The sequence below is a fragment of the Mycteria americana genome, chromosome 14 (assembly GCF_035582795.1).
Source record: "Mycteria americana isolate JAX WOST 10 ecotype Jacksonville Zoo and Gardens chromosome 14, USCA_MyAme_1.0, whole genome shotgun sequence".
Lineage (NCBI taxonomy): Eukaryota > Metazoa > Chordata > Aves > Ciconiiformes > Ciconiidae > Mycteria > Mycteria americana.
The window spans coordinates 1,055,889-1,077,622 of NC_134378.1; the positions used below are offsets into that span (position 1 = coordinate 1,055,889).

General features: G+C 45.9%; 1 protein-coding gene across 4 annotated transcripts in view; it reads left to right on the forward strand.

The window, feature by feature from the left end:
• Nucleotides 1–2,803: 2,803 nt before the first annotated feature.
• The window catches only part of RALGAPB (Ral GTPase activating protein non-catalytic subunit beta), a 67,350-nt gene continuing 48,419 nt past the window's right edge, over nucleotides 2,804–21,734 (forward strand). For 2 of the 4 annotated variants that reach the window (XM_075517560.1, XM_075517563.1), the window contains exons 1-7: nucleotides 2,804–2,957; nucleotides 11,526–11,738; nucleotides 12,394–12,596; nucleotides 15,953–16,116; nucleotides 16,764–16,950; nucleotides 20,173–20,304; nucleotides 21,470–21,648. In XM_075517560.1, the coding sequence (XP_075373675.1) occupies nucleotides 11,556–11,738; nucleotides 12,394–12,596; nucleotides 15,953–16,116; nucleotides 16,764–16,950; nucleotides 20,173–20,304; nucleotides 21,470–21,648 (1,048 nt within the window). In that variant the 5' untranslated portion in view covers nucleotides 2,804–2,957; nucleotides 11,526–11,555. Of the gene's footprint in view, nucleotides 2,958–8,663; nucleotides 8,795–11,389; nucleotides 11,436–11,525; nucleotides 11,739–12,393; nucleotides 12,597–15,952; nucleotides 16,117–16,763; nucleotides 16,951–20,172; nucleotides 20,305–21,469; nucleotides 21,649–21,734 lie in introns of those variants that run through there. The other 2 variants (XM_075517561.1, XM_075517562.1) reach the window with 2 other exon arrangements.

The window sequence follows — 21,734 nt, forward strand, 5'->3', positions numbered from 1 at the left end:
TGTAAGATATTAATTAAAATACCTTTAAATTAAAAGACCTGGAGATAACAGGAGAAAGAAAAAAAAGTAGAATCTTACATCCCTTCGGATGCTGGGAACCCCAAGTTGTGCAGCATCATGTGGACCTCCAGCCAGGGCACGGCACAGAGTGCAGGGGAGAAGTTCACCAGCATCGTGGTCTTTAGGATTTTTATAGGGTTTTCCTCGAAGTAAACAACTCCATTCATCATTTCTGCAGTTGAGCAAAAGGCTGTTTAATGAAAACACACCGCTTCAAGATGAAGACAAGGACAGGCCAGTGGCATCATCGGCAGGTGCTGAGTGGGAGCTGCCTACGGCCTTCTCCGGTGCAATTAGCTGGTGAAGCCCATCCTGCGGCCAGGGGGTGCGTGCAGCCCGGTGCAGCCCTGAAGACTGGGCTCCCCCTGCGGCATGCACAGCCCGGCCAGGCCTGCACCCCTCGGGTCAGCACTTGCATGGGTCACTGGCCCCTCGATGGCCAGCAGTCTCCCGTCAGGATCAATGCGGGTGTTGGGGATGGAGATCTTCCAGCGTGCTCCAAGAGCAGTCCCGCTGTGGCCTGGCTTTGGAGAGGGAACCCTGCATGGACAGGGAAGGAAGAGACAGTGATCTTAACTTTTTTTATACATACATACAGGTAACATGACAATGGTAAAGTGCATGAACCCTGTGATAAGACGCTGAGAATCCAAGCAGAGGAAACTGCACTGAGCTGGGGAAGCAGCACATGGGCAGCAGCAGGCAGCCCTGAGGCCATTCTCCGTGGTTTTGAAAACCACACATAGTGAGCGCAAAGGAAAAGAGCAGAAAGGCGGCTCGCCACGGACTGCTGCAGATGAACTCTGAGTTCCCTTCCTCTGCTGCTGTCGAGCTTAATGTAGGAGACTGGAAGGAGTGTTTGCACCTCTGTGATATAGCAGGCAAGGGGCTGAGAGGAAGATGGGCTCAGCAAGCAGACTGTGGTTTGGGGGACGGGGAACGTGTGAGCCAGCTCTGTACGGTTTTGGTTGCATCATGTCTCTGCACGTGTGGTTGTTGGCTCTCTGAGCCTCTGCTTGTGCACTGAACTCCCTTTCCACTCAGCCTTCTCAGTCCTTGCTGCTTGTACCACCCCAGCAGCCTCAGTAACACCTCTCCAGAACACTTCTTTTTATTAGGCATCAGATTCGTGGTACTATGAAGGGTTGTGTCCTGCAGAGGCCCCCCTCTCCCCTTGGGGGCAGAACAAACAGGCAGAACAGATTTACCATGAAAGCACTGAGCAAATCTTTACTGTAAAACTCTTGCCCCTTGCCATCAGCAGCTTCCTGTGCACAGGGCGCGTAGAAGGACAGAGGTCTTGCTGCAGGACTGGGGTGCAGTTTGCACTGTGATACATGGTGTTCCTTCAATGGATAGCAATAGCAGGGGTTAAAAATCTCTCTGCAGGCTGCTGTTTGTTTGGGCTGACATTTTCCTGCTGCACTGAATAAGGAGCAGCGCAGGTGAACGCTACAGAAGGGGCCTGGAGACCCGGCCCCTGCGAAGCAGCCGCTAAGGGATCTGCAAGACTGGGCCGACCTCCCCAGCAACGCGCCCGCCGAATGGTTTGCAGAGATCAGAGAATACAGGAGATGAGGTGAAGGTGTCATGCCCCCGCGGGGGATACGCCGTGAACCGTGCGGTGCCGCTCACCGACTGCTGCAGGGAGTGACACCAAAACAACCATGCTGCGGCCCTCCGGCCCATCGCCAGCAGCTGGCAGGACCCCGAGCCCTCGCACCCTCCCTCAACCGTCTGGTTACCACCTCATGCAAAACGATGCCTGGCATGGGCGCGGGCGCTGCTCCCTGCAGAGTGCCCTGCGCTGCCTTTTCTACCGGCCGTCTTTGAACACAGGTGACTCCTAACGCTGTGGCTCAGTACTTTCAGAGCCTGCAGAGCACTTCCATCAATACCAAGGGACAGGGGAGACAGCAGACGAGAGCAGGGTGGGCATAAAGCAAGCTGGGAGGGAGAAACACGGCCCACGGCCCACAGAAAGGGGAGACGGAGCTGATGCTGCTCGTTGTTACCTCCCCCTGCTACGGCTGGCCTCGGCTGCAGCTGCTGGGGGTGTCAGCCGGCAGCGGTGCCTGAGGACAGGGTGAGGGCCGGCCTGGCCACCAGCGCACCGCTGCGACCCCCTCGGCCTCCACGGAGGCCTCAGCAGCGGCAGTTGGAAGAGGCGCCGGCTGCCGGAGGGCAGGAGGGCACGCTGCCCGCTCTCGGCCCCCGGCCCATGAGGGCTCAGGCTGGATGAGGCCCGGCTCTCTCTCGTGGGGACGGCAGCAGCTCCCAGCGCCCGGGGGCACCCGCGGGCGGACGGGCCCTGCTGCTGTGCCGAGGCTGCTGCCCCGGGCCCTGTGTGGGGTCACGGTGAGCCCTCACGGGGCCCTGCCCTGAGGCCAGGGGGAGCAGCGCCCAGAGAAGAGGGGGGAGAAGGCGAAGGCCTCCCTGGGGCTGAGGACAGCGAGGACCCGCGGGGCGGCCCAGGGCGCCGGGGGCTGCGGCCGGCGGGCGGGACTGGACGGGGCGGGCGAGGTGCGCGCGGCCCCTTTAAGAGGAAGAGCACGGCGGCGGCGACAGGGGCGGCCGCGTCCGACTCGCGCACGCGCGCAGCCTTCCCCCGCGACTTATTCGGCGCCGCCGGCGGAGGGGGCCGCGTACTTGGGTGGGGAGCCATGCTGCAGGGCGCCCGTGCGCATGCGCAGGGCGCCGCGGGGCCCGGCCGCCCGCCGTGCGCTTTGTGGCGCTGCCGGAAGCGGCCGCGGTGGAGCGGGGCCGAGCGGAGCGGGGCAGCGCGGAGCGGCGTCTCCCCTGTGTCGCCTCGGCTGCCGCGGGCACCATGGAGCCGGCGGCCTGAGGGCGGAGCGGCCGGCCCTGCCCCGACATGCCCGGCGGGCCCTTCGGCGCAGGTAAGGCGGCCCGGGCCCTCCCGCGGCGGCGCTGCCCGCGCTCGGCCCGCTCCTGCCGCCGGCGGGGCCTGTGGTGGCGGGGCGCCGCCTGGGAGCCTCCGCCGCGCTGACCTCTGCGCTAGCGGCCGCGGGGCCGGGCCTGCAGGCGCGGCGGGGCCGGGCTGGAGCGGGCGGGGAGCGCGCTTGCCCCCAGGGGCTTCCAGTCGCCTCGGGCAGCTGCCGGGGGCCCAGCCGGGGCCGGCGGGCGGCAGGGCAGGCGGGAGCGGGCCTCGGGGCATCCCCTCGCTCCGGCCCGGGGACCGGTTTTGAGCCGCGTTTCGGGTCCCCGAAACGAGCGTGAGGTGTCATCCGCGGTCGCCGAGCTCCCTTACCCCCGTGCCGGCTGCCGCGAGCAGGAGTGCGGTCGTGAGGGGGAGAAAAGTTTTTGTCGCTGTTTCCCTGCAGACTTTCTTACGAATAATCCGGTGGTGCCTTGTGTTCCTGGCTGCAGGCCTCTTGGGCTTTGCCATGATTCTGCTTTCCCTTGCTTATCTTTCGTCTCGTTTGATCGTCAGGGCCTGTGGGCAGTAGATCACGTTTCCTCTGGAAAACGGTGAGCAACAGCAAAAGCACAGCAAGGCTTGCTCCCCGGGGTAAGGGGACCAGCGGCTTCAGGAGGTCCCTTCCTGGCTGTGCAGTTTGTAGAGTTGCACAAGGAACTGGACTGAGGAAGAAGTGTGAATGTGAAATAAACAGTTGAGTACAAATTATTCTCAGTCTGGGTCAGGGAAATGCACTGTTTTGCGCTGGAGTTCCTTACATGGTTTTTGGCACAAGGGAGGGATGTGAAAACTCCTTAAATTCTCAGATGACCTGCCTGGAAGATAATTTTCTCAACCCTGCTTTTAAAGATGAGAATGATAGTGAGAAGCAAAGTAGTACTGATGTTCGAGTAATGAAGCTTGAAAGCAGAGTAGTAGCCAAAACATACAAAATTGACTGATGTTTTTGTTTTCTTATGGCTCTGTTAATCCTAAGATGTTACAGTATGCAATTTTTAGGCAGCTTTCTTCTCCGTGGCAGGTGCCCTGCTTCCTGCTTTGGGAAGGTTGGTGTCCAGTGGTGCTCTCGGGAACCAGAATGGTGGTGGAGTCTCTGAAGTCAGCAAGTAGGGAGTGCTGGGGAGAGTGAGACCCAAGCCCTGAGGCTTAAATGGCACCTTATGTTTGAGATCCAGCCTTGCCTGCGTCAGATTAATGTATTAACTTCTTCTACAGTTAGGTGATAAAATCAGACTAATTCATCTTCCCTGGGAAAGGGGAGCTGTGATTCTCTTCTCTTCTACTCAGTAGCACTGTGGCTGAATGGCCTGGGAAAGGATGACACGAGTTCCTGTTTTTTCTGTGCCTGATCTCTTCCTGCCTTGAATCTAGACTTTTATTTTTTTTCCTTTAATAGTAATCCTGATGTTCATCTCCATTTATTCTTTAACAAAATACCAACATTCTGCTAGTGTTTCTCTCAGATGAGTCTTCTGTTTGGCTCTTGCCTTTTTTATTTTTTGCCTGCTATCTGCTCTGCCTGTTGTCCTTTACACATGGTGCGTGCTTAGGGCTGAGCCTACCTGTTGGATGGGCTCCAAAGGTGAGCTGCCTGGAGGGGTCTGCGCTTCTTCAGTCCTGGTGGGCTTAATATGAGCGGTGCTGAGTTAGCCTTGGCAAGATCTAAGTCGCTCTCTCCAGCAGAAACTTGGAGGGCAGAGGGGCAGCAGCCTCAAGGTGGGACAAGTGGGCACATGGCAGTTGTCCATGCTCGGGACATCGTAGGCCTCAGCTGGCTTGAAAAATTGCTCATAAACCTCTTTGGTACGTGATCCAGGGAAGATGGGTTGTGGCAAGATGGCTTTCTGACAGTAATTGTCACCTCTAGAGAGCAGATGTCAGTACTATTGGTGTAGTAGGGGTCGTGTTAGAGAGAGGGATTACTTGTTTTCTGTGAAATACTTGTAAAGTATATCTAATATCCCAGAACTTTATGGTGTAGACCCTTCATGTTGATGCTTCTCTGGTTTACGCTCTATTAGGTCTTCAGTCTTCCTTGGGCATCTCTCTGCTGGTGGTCTTTGCATCTGCTATATTAAGAACAATTGCCTCTATTGAATTTTCAGCTCGGGCTCTGTTTTTTTTGCTTCTGATAAAACCTAAGAAGCATCCATTTTTGGGACAGCTTGTCTTTGTGCTTGAAATCCTTTTGCATTGTAGGCAAACATTTCACTTTATGAAGCTGCTGAGCACGAAGGGCTAACTGTTCATGTTTGCCTGCAACACTCCCCTCACTCAGCACATGCTTTCTGAGGAGCTGCTTTGTAGACCAATATTGGTTCCCTGACCGCTCCCCTGCACACACTCCAAAAACCCCACCTCTGCTTTAGGCTCTGAGCTCCTGTGTATTCCTTCAAAGTAATTGCAGAATGTGGGACTGTTATTTAGTTAGGTAATTCTCACTGTCTAACTCTACTGATCCAGGAGTTTAAATATTTTGGCTGCAGCTGTTCATATTAAGTCTTTGGGGACTGGAAATAGAACTTAAATATCTTTATTTTGGAGTTTTATGGGCTCATTAGTAAGTTCTTTCGTGCTCACTAGCTTCTACAGTGTTTATGAACTGAGGATCTTTAGTCTTAAATGCTGGAACATCCATTTTCAGTGGTTTATATGGTGATAGCTACTAAAATTCCTAAGCTGAAATGGATCTGGAGGGAATATATTGAAACCCAAATTATTTATCACACTAAGGAATATTGGAATTATGCTCAGTTTCATAGTAGATGGTAAATATTTTAACTTCACATCTCTCAGTTCTTCTGCCAGTGTTAATACTGACAATTTCTTTCCAGATCTGTCTGTCTGTGAGAATCTGGGGATGTTTTATTTAGTGCAGCCTCCAGGAACATTAACATGACCCCTTTCCAAACTTGAGAGTGTGTAAAACTGCTTGGTAAACTTCAGGGTTTTCTTTATTCTTCTTCCCACCCCTCCTCTTAATTAGGTTGCCTGTCATTCTGAGAGTCCTTAGTGATTTGAACCTCAATAAGACATATGTTTATGTGGAATATGAATATTCAGCTGCCTGAAACTTAGGAGATGTTATTTGGGCCAGCGAGAATGCTTTTTTTTTTTTTGAAGCTGAAATGCAGAAGCATTGCAAAAACAGAAGTAAAAATCGGGGTATGCTGTTTGCATGGTGTGACAGTCGCTTTTTTTTTTTCAATTTGCTGTTGCTGTTTAAGTAATTTGTGATAAATACAGCCTCTTCTGAGGGAGTGAATCCTGCTTCTATGAAGCATTAGGTGCCTTTTGTTTAAAGCAAGTTATAGAACTGTCAGTATATTGAATCTGTTGAAACAGAACATCGTAACAGATACAATTGTGTGGGGAGACCTACCAGCCTTTTTTAACTTATGTCCAGTTATAAGAAGCTGTATAGTAGATGAGTTTAGCTATACCCCAATCCTAACAGATGGCAGCAATTTCCAATTCAAATGGCAGTGGAAGTGGAGTCTTAAATGAAAAGTAACTTCTACTCCTTGCAAATAAAAACTTCTTACTGCTAAATGTAGGAGGCAAATAAATCAATACTGTAGGAAATCCCACCTCAAAAGGATTTTTGCATCTGAAGCAATTACTTGTTTCAGTATTCCTTATATATTGGTAAGACTAACAGAGGATTTCTTTTATGGCAAGACCAAAGGAAGTCTTGAATATCAATAAGATACAGATTTGATCATTAAATTTATGTATGAAGTTTGGGCAGCAGGCTGGGTGTATGTGGCACCAGAGGTTTTGGCTACCCTGTCCTGCTGCTAAACCTCTCTTAAATGTGGCATATTGTATCTATTGTGTATCTGTCACAAATGCTGCTCCTCTCAGAAGTGTGGAAGGGCCACCCAAGAGAGCTTTGCATCATTGCTTCAGTGTGGCAGGAAGCTGCACAAAGGCAGGTGGTTGCGTCCCCTCGTTGCCTTGCCCTGGTGCAATGAGGGTTTTCCAAAACGCAGCAGGATTTGGGAATCCTTGTCCTCTCTGACTTTTGTTTTCTAGACAAGAAAGCTCCTACATAGGCGCTGCCTAAAATTTGCTTGTACTGTGCAACAGTTCCGTGCTTCTGAGAACCCTGTTCTGGTATTGGGGCAGCCTCTCTAAGTGTGCTTGCAGTTATCAGCACGCTGATAAGGTTTGCCATGAGCTGTTAACTGCCAGTCCTTCAGCTGGAGTGTGGCAATGGAAAGTACATGCTGCTTTATCAGTTGAAATCAGCTTATTTAAACCTCAAATGGTGTTACGTGCTTCTGTAATGAGTTCAAGTGTCAAATGGGAGGGACGGAGGGTGCCTTCGCCCTTCCCTTGTGCTGAGCAGCAGGGCTGGGGGAAGGGGCACGCTGCTCTGGGGGTAGAGGCAGTGCTCTGGGCCTGAGAGGGGAAGGGGAAATCTTACAAAGTGGATGGTATTTCACTTCTGTCCTTCCTTCCACTCTAAACATAAGCTGGAGACAAAGGCAGTGTTCAGGTGGGACAGAAAGGGGAAGATGAAGAGACCCAGTGGGTATAGGATAAGAAGAAAGGGGAAAAGATAGCAGTAGGGAAACCTATATAATAAGTTAAGCAGTGACTGAAGCCATCGCTAAGGATTGTGGATCATGTTCATTTGGGGGTTTTTGTTTGTTTTTTTTTGTTTGTTTGTGGTTTTTTTGTGACTTCTCTGTGTCCCAAGAGCTAGTGTCTTGGAATTGTTGTCTTCCTCCAAGCCTAAGGGTTTTGACCACAGTGGCATGCATGTTCGCCCTGCCATGGCCCCCAGAGGAGAGAAAATGCCTAAAGGATGGAGAGGATATGCTTCCTGCAGGCTGTGGCTGCTCTGATTAATTTGCTATCAGATGAGCACACGTGATTGCTGCCTCAGACCAGGAAGGATGTAGTTTGGAAAATCAAGATCTTGCTGCCTTGCCTTCTCTCCTCCCTTGAAGGGAATCATCAGGCTTTTAACATAGGTTTTGGGTGTAAATAAACACTTGGAGTCAGCTAAATAGGCAGACCTGTTTAAATGGTGGCTTGTCCCTAGGAAGGTGTATTTCCAGGCCTGGCTTCTCATTTGGTTTTGGGCCAAGGAATGTCTAAGGGAGGCATTCAAAACATTCCCTGTATAACTAACTGGCTTCCAAAATGTCCTAGCTAAGTGTAGTTGGCGAACGGTCCTCGGGGTGCCATTTGTGACAGCTTGAGCTGATCTAAGCTGTGGCTGTTGAACACTCCTTGCTTTTCTCCTGTGCCAACCCTGTTTTCCTTGTTTCATTGTTCACATGGTCAGCTGGCTCAGATAACTGATAAAAGACTACTGGTGTTGGTGGGAGAGGAGGAAAGGGGGAGATAGAGCAGTCCCAATTCTGATGGCTTAGGCTGCTGTGGTACACCTGCCTAAGCTGCAGTTTTAATGTTGCTGTGAGTGAGGTACAAAGGCCTGCTACTGCCAGAAAGGATGCTCCTGCCACCCCTCCTGGCCATGTGTCCTCGCTGCTCCTTTGTGTTGGCACAGATGTTCATCTCACATGAGTTATATCAGATCTTGATTCAGGTAAAAACTATCTCAGCAGACAAAATGTTTGTGCCCGCTTGGCTTTCTGAATGTTTTTATGTCTAGATCAAACTGGCAGCGCATGGCACATCTCCTTGAGCTGCCCAGTGCTGCCTGGTGAGACTGGACGGCAGTCCTGTGACTAGCAGCTGGCCTTGTCGCACTGTGCCTCCCTGCTGCCTGGGGCTGCTTGCTCTGGCCAGGCTCCCAAGGTTGTTTCTGTACAGCAGGTAGGTGTTGCGTACGTGCTGATGGTGCAGCACAATCCATTGCTCTTGGAGCAGAAGGGCATACCCTGCCCTGCTTCTGGGCAAGCTCTGGCTGAGAGTGACTGTAGAAGCATAGCTTAACTTTTGCTGCTTCTAATCTTCTAAGGGAAGACACTGGCATGGCTGAGTCGAGACATGCTGGTCAAACTAAAGAGCAAGAGGGAACTGCACAGGCAGTGGAAGCAGGGATGGGTAACCTGGGAAGAGTATAGGGATGCTGCCCGTTTGTGTAGGGATGGGGTCAGGAAGGCCAAGGTGCAGCTGGAGCTGAGCTTGGCAAGGGATGCAAAGAATAACAAGAAGGGCTTCTACAGGTATATCAACCAGAAAAAGCAAGTTAAAGAAAGCGTACCTCCACTGATGAACAAGAATGGTGACCTAGTATCAACAGACGAGGAGAAGGCTGAGGTACTCAACAACTTTTTTTGCTTCAGTCTTCTCTGGCAACTGTTCTCCTTGCCCCTCCTGAGTCAATGGACAACATGTTGGGGACCAGGGGGGTAAAGCCCCTCCCACTGTAAGGGAAGATCAGGTTTGTGACCACCTGAGGAACCTGAACATATATAAGTCTATGAGACCTGATGAGATGCATTCCAGAGTCCTGAGGGAATTGGTTGATGTAGTTGCCAAGCCACTCTCCATGATATTTGAAAAGTTATGGCAGTCAGGTGAAGTCCCTGGTGACTGGAAGAAGGGAAACGTTGTGCCCATCTTTAAAAAGGGTAGAAAGGATGACCCTGGGAACTACCGACCTGTCAGCCTCACCTCTGTGCCTGGGAAGATCATGGAACAGATACTCCTAGAAGCTGTGCTAGAGTACAGGGAGGATAGGGAGGTGATTCAAGACAGCCAGCATGGCTTCACCAAGGGCAAGTCCTGCCTGACCAACCTAGTGTCTTTCTACGAGGGAGTTACCACATCAGTGGACAAGGGAAAAGCAATAGATGTCATCTATCTGGACTTCTGTAAAGCCTTTGACACGGTCCCCCACAACATCTTTCTCTCTAAATTGGAGAGATATGAATTTGATGGCTGGACTGTTCAGTGGATAAGGAATTGGTTGGATGGTCGCATCCAGAGGGTAGCGGTCAACGGCTCAATGTCCAGATGGAGATCAGTGATGAGTGGTGTCCCTCAGGGGTCCGTACTGGGACCAGTGCTGTTCAATATCTTCATCAATGACATTGACAGTGAGATTGAGTGCACCCTCAGCAAGTTTGCAGATGACACCAAGCCGAGTGGTGCAGTTGACATGCCAGAAGGACAGGATGTCATCCAGAGGGATCTGGGCAAGCTGGAGAAGGGGGCCTGTGTGAACCTCATGAGGTTCAACAAGGCCAAGCACAGGGTCCTACACCTGGGTCGGGGCAATCCTCAGTTTCAATACAGGCGGGGGGATGATGTGATCGAGGGCAGCCCTGCGGAAAAGGACTTGGGGGTACTGATGGATAAAAAGCTGGCCATGAGCCAACAACGTGCGCTCGCAGCCCAGGAGGCCAACTGGGCTGCATCAAAAGCAGCGTGGCCAGCAGGTGGAGGGAGGGGATTCTGCCCCTCTGCTCGGCTCTGGTGAGAGCCCACCTGGGGTACTGCGTCCAGCTCTGGAGCCCTCGGCACAAGAAGGGCATGGAGCTGTTGGAGCGGGTCCAGAGGAGGGCCAGGAAGATGATCCGAGGGCTGGAGCACCTCTCCTACGAGGACAGGCTGAGAGACCTGGGGTTGTTCAGCCTGGAGAAGAGAAGGCTGCGGGGAGACCTTATAGCAGCCTTCCAGTACTTCAAGGGGGCCTATAGCAAAGACAGGGCCAGACTTTTTAGCAAGGCCTGTTGTGACAGGACAAGGAGCAATGGTTTTAAACTAAGGGAGGGCAGATTTAGACTGGATTTAAGAAAGAAATTTTTTACACTGAGGGTGGTGAGGCACTGGCCCAGGTTGCCCAGAGAGGTGGTGGAGGCCCCATCCCTGGAAACATTCAAGGTCAGGTTGGACGGGGCTCTGAGTGACCTGATCTATGTAAAGCTGTCCCTGCTCTTGCAGGGGGGTTGGACTAGATGACCTGTAAAGGTCCCTTCCAGTCCAAAGCATTCTATGATTCTAATCCACCTCTCTTGCTTGTGGTTTCACAACAATGCCAAAAAAAAAAACCCCAAAACTCACCACTGCAAAAACCTGGTTAGTTCACTGTCAGCTTGGCTTCCTGAGCTGGCTCAATCTGCAATAAGGGAAAATGCACCACTGCAGTTGCATTGGGAGTGTTGTTGAAAGGAGAACTCTATGCTGCTTCTGTCTAGTTCTGAGAGTGCTATCTGGGAAACTTTTAGTGGCTTTTCTATCCTGAATCTTTGGGGCAAATGTAGCTTAGGGAGTGACTCTGTGTGTATTGACTTTACAAGGATTTGAAATGCATTAGGGCATACCTAATTAAGTTTAAGTGTCTCAAATGGGCTGCTAGTCCCTAACTGAAATTTACTGTAATATTTTTTTTTTTAAAAGAAACAAGGCTATATTAAAAAAAACATATTAAGGTTGAAAAACAGCTGTTGGAATCTCTTCTAGGTCTTCAAATGTGTGACATGGACACGTGCATCTTGAATTTTCAAGGGTCTGTATAATGGCAAACAGCCTCAGTTTTGGTAACTCATGTCATAGTTATATCTACTAATTATGTCTCTCTTTATTCCTTGCTCCCCAGGTTTTATTTGGATTGTAGCATAGAGGCACTATGTACTCAGAGTGGAGATCCTTGCATCTTGTCATTCAAAATGATCAGGGTAATACCAGTGTACTTCACAGCTATCCTGAAAACGTGGGGAGAGAAGTGGCAAATGCAGTGGTGCGTCCTCTTGGACAAGCTTTAATTACATCATCAGTTGGAAATGAGAGTTTACTAAAAACAGACAAAGAAGTAAGTGCATTTCCTTAGCATGAAGGAAACTATGATCTCTAGAGTAGCAACTTAATGATTTTCTGTAGTCTCTTTTATTTTCCTCTCTTTAATAGTCCAAATTTTATGAAGTGTGCTGTATTTGTAGGTTGGTAGTCTACATAAGGCTTCTATTAATAGTTATTTCATAGCAACAGTGTACTTCATGACCTAGTAGTAAGTGTTTGTGAACTACTGTACCATGAAGTTCAGGCTAAAGCAAAAAGGAAAAAACCAAAACCCAAAAAACAACCAAGGAATTTAGCAGTTAACACATAAAGCCTAGTTACCTTCATTTTTAAAGCAACAGTATATGACTTCTTTTAAAAGTCTTTGTATAGTACAAATATTTACTAGAATTTGAAAATCTTCCATTATATCAGGTCTTGTATGTTCTGAAGAGCTCTCTCTAGAGGTTAGACTAAAGAGATTCAGGATTTAGTGTGATTCGCCATTTATTCATAATCTTCATAATGTCATGATATACAAATTAATGACTTGGTGTTTTCATGCAGTATATGTTAGTTGCCTGTACCACAAAACTACTGTTATTTTGTTGAGTTAGAACCAATGTGCACTGACTATTGTTTACTTGCTAATATTTATTTTTAATAACTTTTACTTTGTGTTTGGTTAGGTAAAATGGACTATGGAGGTGGTTTGTTACGGACTGACCCTCCCTCTGGACGGCGATACTGTGAAATACTGTGTCGATGTATATACAGATTGGATTATGGCTCTTGTATTACCTAAGGACTCCATTCCTTTACCAGTTATTAAGGAACCAAACCTTTATGTTCAAAGCATTCTCAAACATCTCCAAAATCTCTTTGTACCGAGGTAAGTGTTAGGGCTGGGACACTCAGGAGGCTCTGGAATTCGAAGCTGTAGTCAGCAGGTAACCTGTCAAAGAGGCCTGATGAGCCATGATGAAAGTAAGACTGCTATTGTTGCAAAGTTAGGAGGAAGGTGTCTCTCCAAACCTGTTTTGTAATTTTCAGTAGCAAATTGAGTTGTTGCTGCTGTGTTTAGGTAATTAGAGTTACAGATCATTCATAGACTTGAATGTTTACTGTTCTAAGAACTTCAAGAACCATCTCTATTAGATGACTGGAGGGCAGGGGGAAAGGTTAAATAGCGTCACTGTGTGACCACGTGCTTGGTGTTGTGTAAAACTGATATAACTAAGAGCATGTCATGGCAATCCCATGCCTTGTTTACTCAACACTTGACCACATTTCTGATGTGCTGGAGGATCTTGCAGTTAAGTGGCTGCTTTGTGCCTGCATCTTGCTGCGTGTTAAATGCGCATAATTATGCTGACCGTCTTGCAGTGGTAGTTTTGAAAGAATCCTGCGGAACAGTGCTTGCTATCTGACAGCCTGGTGTTACGGGACATCCTTGGATGATAATGTTGAGATACACACACTTCTAGGTTCTAGGTCTTGGACAAAGTTATATTCTCAGAGTGCTCAAACATCATACTTTGTTTCTAGTTTATGACAAGTTTACCTGCTGCTGTTGAAAATATGTGTTGGATAAGTAAGAGGAGATTATTTAATGGTGCCCTGTGAAACAGTACTAAATATTAGCTACCTGAAATTACTTAAGATCAATGTTTAGTATATGTCTGTAAGTACCAGATGAACTGCTTTTATCATTATTAATGATGCATCACTGCAAGTGGCCTTCAAAGTGCTCTGCTGTGCTTGGATCATGTAACTTTACCTGAAGGCTTTGTTAATAAAGGGCTTTGAATAATAACTCATACAAATTGAGATGAGGAGTTCATTGCTATTTATTGATTGCTTCAAAGTCTGCCACCTAACCTTAGTTGTCATTGCTCTTAACTTGTAGTGAAAAAGGCATTTTAATTCCCATTAAAAGATGGTCAGGGCAATGGCACGAATCTGAGGAAAGCACGCTTCTGGATTAGACTTCTGCAGAAGTTGTCTCTAAGCTCTAATGCAGTTGTCTCTAATGCAGAATAGAGTCTGCTGTCTGGCAACCTTTATTCCCTTGGCATAGCAGAGAATGAATTCTTTGCTAGTCAAATTTTTACATGCGTAGTCCTTGAAATAGTGTGGTGCTGAAAAATAAGAACAGTGAAAGATGGGTGAGTCAGGTTGCTTTTCCTGTGTCTGCTGGCCTGACTAGAGAGAGGGTGCTTGCATCCTTCCCTCCAGCACTGACCTTCTGTCCACCCTGATGAAATGAACGCTTCTTTTCTTGAGGTATTTGAGCAGTCCCCACACAACCCCCAGGCTTTCTGTCTCTAACAACCCTACGATATTCAGGAAGCCTTGCAGATTACTTAAGCAGCAGTAGTAGTTACTGCTGTCAGATAAAGTTTCAGTGCCACAAACTCTTGTTGGAAGCACAGAAGGCAAATACAAGAACTCTCTCCTCCTACCTCCCTTCCCCGGAAGATTGAGGTGTAGATACCAGGGTCTTCTGTGCAACTAAAATGTCTGAAATTACTTGAGAGACTGTGGAACATGTGACTGTCCAAGTGTAGTAGACACTTTTTTGTAATGACTTCTGCTTCTCATGGGAAATCATGAGAATGGGAATGAAAAGGCCAGGCTGTGTAGAAATCTGGACATGAGTCTGCAAAATGCTGCAACCAAAGTTTGCCATTCAGTTGACTATGTGGACAAGAGGAACTCATAGATGGATGGGGACTTTAGAGTTGCTTTTACCAGATTAGCTCAGAAATATCCCATTAGTCATCTTGCACATGGAGCTCCTACATGTAAGCCCCCTTCATATAGATTCCCTAAATCATTAGGGAAACAAGTGTTGAAACGGGCTTTGAAACTTCAAGCCTGTCAAGATTAAGGATCTCTTTTGATTAAAGTATCTGCTCTGTTGTTGCTCAGGGAAAAAAATAGTGCTATAACCAAGGCAGGGCTTACTCGTCCCAGGTTTGTTGTTCTACGGAGACTGTCTGTTAGGATCTAGCGCTAGCATCAAGCAACCCACTGAAGTGCTGAACTGCGATTAAGTAGTCTGCAATTTTGCATTAGATATTATCTTGTCTCTTTGTAATCTTTTTTCCAGTACTGTAATACATTTATTCTATCAAGATAAGAGTTGATAGTATTTTTAAAGTGTGTCTGTTGATAAGTGATCTCAATGCGAGCTACTATTCTCTGAGAAAAGCAGATCTCTGTATAGTGGATCAGCATGTTCTTAAGATGCTTACCATGCAACAGGACTTGTGGGTAATACCACATTGAAAATGTTTGGTAGGAATCTGGTAATACTACTTAGTAGTCCAGTGGAAGGTAATATCTTATGATTTTTTTGGTCATCCTTTCAGTAAGTGGTAGGAGGGATGAGGAAATGGCTTACAAGTTGAAATATGGCTTGCATATATTGCATGCTCTAATTTGTAGTCTCCTCTTTCACCTCTAAACTTCTAGGCTTCCTCAGCTTTGTTTACCAGTATCCTCAGATACTGTCCAGAATGTTTCATGTTACTATTTTGTACCCGTTCTGCCTTGTCCAAACTAACTGATGGGAAGAGAGCATGCTGCTTTGTGCTGCTTCTGCAACATTTCATGTTGAGTGATTCAGCAGTGGTAGTGTGGAACTGGTTGTTACTATAGAGAAAACCTTGGTCATATCAACTTGTTCCCTGGCTTCCTTGCTTATCCCCTCTTCCTTTAGTCTGATTTTCCTATTTAATGACCCTCTTCAAAAATATTTTTTTCCCCTCCCCCCTAAATCCAAGGAATTGGGGATAAGAGTTGGATCTACATTTGGAAGTAAGAGGAGAACTAGGAAGAATTAAGATTAGTTTGCTAACTATTTTCTCCTAATTTTGCCATTTTCCTTCTGAATTATGTATGTAACAATTAGTGATGTCTCGACTACATTCTCATTGCTTGGTCTAAGATAAATTCCTTTGGGATAATGGGTTGAGTTTGCTCCAGTTAGTGTTCACTCTGCAGTGGTGAGTTCTGTCATGTAGGGAAGAATGTTACGGTACATCTTGTACTCATGAAGGCATAGTTAGGCTGCTTAGAGACAGAGTTAGGGTGTATAGAAGCATATTAGTTAATGTTCTTGGCTCTTGTTCAATAATATTGATGTTTCCTCTTGTAATTGCTCAAAGTTCAGATTATTGTACGCATCACTTTATAGTTCTTGTTTAGAGACTCAAGTACTGTTTTTTTTTTCTCTTGCAGGCCAGACCCAGGATCTAGTCAGATTAGATTGTGCTTGCAGGTTTTGAAAGCCGTTCAGAAACTGGCTCGCGAATCGACAATTATGGCAAGAGAAACCTGGGAGGTTTTGTTATTATTCCTTCTTCAGATCAATGACACTCTTCTAGCAGCTCCAACTGTGCAAGGTTCATGTTCAACTTCCATTTGGTTCAATTACTGGAAAACCTTTGGCTCTGCTTGATGTTGAGCTGCCTGGAGGGGGATGGGGAGAAACCTGATAAAAGCTCTTAGCAGCCACCAAAGCACAATAGCTCGCTCCTAATTCTTCTACGCTACTCTGAAATAAAGCATTGTCAGAAAAGACTGAATGATTTGGAGCTGTATTCTCTTAAATGTATTTTTGCAGAACTCTGTACGGGAACAGTTCATGGTGAAGGGTTTCAGATAATGTTGTGCCCTATTTGTTTCACTGAAACACCTATATGTCTTGCTGTTTGGCCTGCCTACTGGAAAATAATATTGCCAGTTTATACTTATTTAAAAAAAAAAATGAAGGCATCAATATAGGTAGAGTGCAACAGAAGACAGGCTAAGGTCAGTGAATTCCCAGTGTCCCTTAGTGACACACATATGTGACTGGGCTTTATGTTATGTTTGGTCTTGTAGAAAGGCTAATTGGCTGTAGGAAGCAATCAGGAATCACTCTTAAACAAAAAATGGTGAAAAAAATGAACTTAATCTTTACACACTTCAAATATCTCCCCATGGAGATTTCAGTTTAAGTTATTTAGATTGAATACACACTAAAGGCGTGCTTTGTTTCTGTTATAAGGTGGCATTGCTGAGAATCTGGCTGAAAAATTAATTGGCGTGTTGTTTGAGGTGTGGTTACTAGCTTGTACACGGTGCTTTCCGACACCACCTTACTGGAAAACTGCCAAAGAGATGGTGGCCAACTGGCGACATCACCCTGCAGTAGTTGAGCAGTGGAGCAAGGTCATCTGTGCCCTTACTTCCAGGTAGGAGAAATCCCATGGAAATAAACATGTGTGTATGGGGATGATCATGGTTATACATGTTTTTCTCTGGAGTTGCTTATTTGTGGAATGCACAGCAATCCAAAAGTGAACGAACAAAACAAAGTGAGAGATCTTGTTAGTATCCTTGGCTTTTACTGTTTGTGTGTGTGTCTTCATTCCGCAAGTGAAGATCTGGATCTGAATTGGATTCTCTGTTATTGTGTAATCTCAGCATCTCTCTGATATTTAGCACTTTACAGTGTGTTTATATTAATCTCCATCACTGTGACTCTTCATCATGCCCGTGAAGAATGAGTCATGAATATTAGTGTAGCATTATAGTCTGTATGTTTAATGGCAGTTACCACCAAAATTATTAGGTGCTTGTTACTACTGCATGTTGCTGTGTTTGAGGTGACTCTTGGACTCTGCCTCTCCTGCCCTGTGGAGCTGAAGCCGTGCTATAGCTGCCTGGCGCTTGTGCCCTGGCAGTAGGGATGCGACGGGCCAGAGGCAGACTGCAGGCTCTTGTCTGAGCAGTGGCACTCTTGTCCAGAGAATGTTGGAGGAGAGCTGTACCAAGCCTTGCTGGGCATGGGAACAGGGAGGCTGCAGGAGAGGTTAGGCTGTATAGAAGGCCCTGAACAGAGGGGAGTCTCAGTGCCCTTAATACTGGGGTCTTTGTGGTATGAAGTCTTTGCGGGACAAATCTCAGCCTCTTGGAGGAAAGAACTAGATTAAGTGGTGAGGAGCAGGGGTCTGAGAGCTCCTTGTAGCTCTCCTGAGACGTCCATAACCATTTCAATGAAAGTTCAAAGATGTATTAAAATTGCTGCACTGTGAAAAATTCGATAGTATGCTTTTCTGCAAGGGTTTATTTTTACTCTGAAAACTCTTGCTTTTGAATTACCTGTCAAAGTTCCAAGTGTGGATAGATTTTTCTTTTTTTGTTCTCCCCCCCCCCCCCCCCCCCCCCCCCAGGTTATGCAGCTACTTGTTAAACCTGTGGGAAATAAAGCTGCAATACAAGTTCTGCATATTTCCCACACTATTTCTTTAGCTATTTTTAGCTCATTAGATGTAGCGTTGCATAACAGAAAATATTTTATGATTCACTGATCTGAAAAGAACAGCCCTGTCTCAAAACATGCGTTGGTGTTCTGCTCCATGCACTATGCCCACGCTTTATCTTCCACTGTTGACTAGCAGTCTTAGTTCTGTTGATGCATAGTAATCTGCAGATTTTCTGTAATGTTTTAGTCTGCTGTTCAGTACTGTTGGTTTACGCCTAATACATAGAAAGCTGAACTCCTCTGAGGCTAACTCTAAATTCAGTGGTATTTTAAGCTGCACTTTTAATACTTGAATGAAGCTCCAGCGTCAAACAGTTAGTGTTGTTTTAGTAAACAGTTTTCTGAATTGGGATATTAGCAATAAGCTGAGAGTAAATGTCTCAACTTAAAACCATATGGAAAATTATATTTGGAAATCTGTACACGTACGCGGTGTTAATCTGTGTCCATGGCTATGACTTCATAGCAGGATGAAACTAGGCTCTTACTTGTGTTGCCATACCAGTAGGTGGTTCTTTTACCCATGTAGGGTGCTTTAAGTCTATTTTAACTGTCTTGGATGTGTGGATTGCAATTTATTTCTGTTTTCAGTCAATCTTGAAAATGTCCCAAACTTCAGTTAAAACTATAACTGAAACGGCCATGCTCCTTGAAAAACTGATTTCTTGCAGCTCGTAAGGGGAGAATTGTGAAGTAGTGCCGTCTACTGCAGAACAGGGATGTGAGGCATGGCTTTGCATGGGGTGTGCTCACTCTTCTGGGTTTCAGAGCTAGGTAATTCCTCAGCAGAAACCTACTATGGGGTGATGCCTTTGGGGCACTAAATGTAAATGGGTGCTGGGGCATCAGTGTGGCATACTGGAAAGCAGTTGCTGCCTGGTACAGGTGTGTGTATTTCTGGTTTGGACTTGAAGGCCTCATGTCCTAAAGCTCGCTTGCTTTTCTATCCAAGCTAGTTACTATGATAGCTTGTGATTCAAAACACACTTAGTTGTATTTTTAGTATTTTGCATTAGTTGGCTGCAAGTTACTGTAGTGCCCAGTGCTGGGGAAGGTGGAAGATGGTAATTCAGCCCATTTAACTCTTGGTTTAGGAGTTGGCCATAGACTTCTGCTCTCCTCTCATTTCTCCTAGTTGTAATGACTTTACCTCTGTAAAACTATGTCTTTATAAGTGGGCAACGATGAAATGGGACATTTGTCCATTACAAGCAACTCTTAGCTTAGAAATAAGTGCGTGAAAACTGAAGCAAGAAATGGTGCTAAAAGTGAGTTTAGCTTAGGGAAAGACAAAAACTGATTTCTGGGAGTGCTAGGATATTGAGAAGGTACAACTCAGATCTCTTCCATCCTTTTAGAGAACACCAAGATTATGTTGATCAGGGAAATTGATCTGTAAGTTTGCAAAGCTGGGGATGAAGCAGGGGTTGAACCAGACAGCAGTGGCTCAGTGAAGCTTATTGGTGACTTGTCAGGTAGTTACAGGACATCTAGAGAAAGATCTCTATTTGTCAAAACTATTACTCTCATGATACTGCATTGCTGTGAAGCCCTCTGCAGGTTTGCTCTTCACTGTTCTGCAACTCCCAGCTTCTGCAAAACATAGTGCATCTTTTCTGAAGAGCTTGCTGCTCTGTGGGTTGCAAATCCTGTGCTGCTTGTAGGATGGCATCGAGTGTTGCTCAGTGTGCTGGTGTAAATTGCAAGTCATCAGTAACTTGAAGTTTAGACCTGTAACCTAATGTGAGTTGCTGGTGTCACTGGACACTTTAGCTAAAGATCCTTGAGGATAAGGGCTTAAATTCCTCCCCCCCCCCCCCCTTATGTAACATCTTGTCAGTTATGTGTGTGCGCCTATGTTAATTGGTAACCCCCCTGCCTAAACAGATGGGAGAGCTGCTATGGGGTGTTATGCCTTAACAGCTCTTTGATTTGGTTGGACCTTTGGGCAGGCTCCAAGGCGCGTACCCTTCAAAGCTTTAAGAAGGGCTAAATGATTGTATAAAATGGGGATCTCTTGGAAAACTTGGGATGTGGTGTGTTGCTTGTGGGTCACCTGTGGACTGCTGATACCTTTGAGGCTCAAATGCACTGTTAAATTTTTGAGGAGTATTGGCTGAATGACAGATCTGTCTGACTTGCTTTCTAGACTGCTGCGTTTTACATATGGACCTTCATTTCCTCCATTTAAAATTCCTGATGAAGATGCTGGTCTGATTCCTCCTGAAATGGATAATGAGTGTGTTGCACAAACTTGGTTTCGCTTTTTACACATGCTGAGGTATTGTAATTACAGTCATCCATTGTTCATATTCTTGCATCATTTCTATAAATTTGCATGACAGGTGAAAAATTTCTCTGGAGATTGCTAAGATTAAGCACCTAATTAGAATAAAGCACGAGAGAATTGTTGTACCAGTGCCCTGCAGTAGTCCAGAGCAAGGTTTTGAGTAGGTTGTTCAACTTTGAACTCTTTGACTCTTTCAGAATGTAAACTGGTTCATATAATTAAAAAGGTTTTGGCTATTTGGCATTTTGGAGGATCTGAAAAACAAGACTTCAATACAATTTTGTTGCTCTGGAATAGCAAACAGGAAAAGCAGAACAATAGCTCAGAGACGTATACTGCTTCCATTTATTCTCCAGGGTGTTAAATTTAACCTACAAAAGATTATTTTTAAAATGGGTGTATGTTTGTTTCTATGAAGAAAGCTATACAGTTAATTTTAACATCCATGTTACTCTTCCTTAAATACACGACAGAACCAAGTGGCATGCTTGGTTTTAAAGATTCTCGGGAATGGTATGACATTAATGTTCTGAATGGCCAGAATTAAACATAATGTTTAATATAAACGTTATGTACTAATTAAAGCTAGATAAACATTGCACTGTTCAAAATCTACTTCTTGACTAACTAAAAAAAAAATCTGTTCTTTTTTTTTTTTCTTTTGTGATAGTAATGTCACAAGTACCCTACTCTTCAAATCTGGAATTGCTGTTACAGGATTTGTATCAGTCAGGAAATATTGCTCAGACTCTTACAACCTACTCCCTTTCTTGTCACTGGTTGCTGGCAATATTTAATTCATTGTTTACCTTTTGAGAATAATTCTGTCAATGTGAGGACTTCTTAAACTGAGTTCAAAAGACCTCACAAGTTATTAATATTACTGCAGCGGTGGGATTATTCTATCAAGTGTATGCTCTGGTTCATTGGATCTTAATAAAATTATTCAGTGTAATTCGGATGATGTTTGAAATTAAGACAACCAGGAAGTTAGTTGACTTCCTGTGATGGAGTAACAGCTAAAAATATATTGATATTGGATGATATTTTGTGTTGTTATTTAAATGCCTTAAACTATTGTGTCTTTAAGTATTTTAAAAACCCAAACAGCTGTTCTTAAACTGACTAAAATATATTTTGCTCTCTTTGTATGCAGTAATCCTGTGGATTTGAGTAACCCAGCCATTATTAGCTCTACCCCCAAATTTCAGGAGCAGTTTCTGAATGTGAGTGGGATGACTCAAGAACTGAATCAGTACCCCTGCCTTAAACATCTGCCTCAAATATTCTTTCGTGCCATGCGTGGGATCAGCTGTTTAGTGGATGCATTCCTAGGTAATGCTTTTGTCTTACCTGTGGATAGCTAGGAATAGTAACTGAATCATTATTTTATTCTCTTTAAATAAGGAGAATAAAATGGC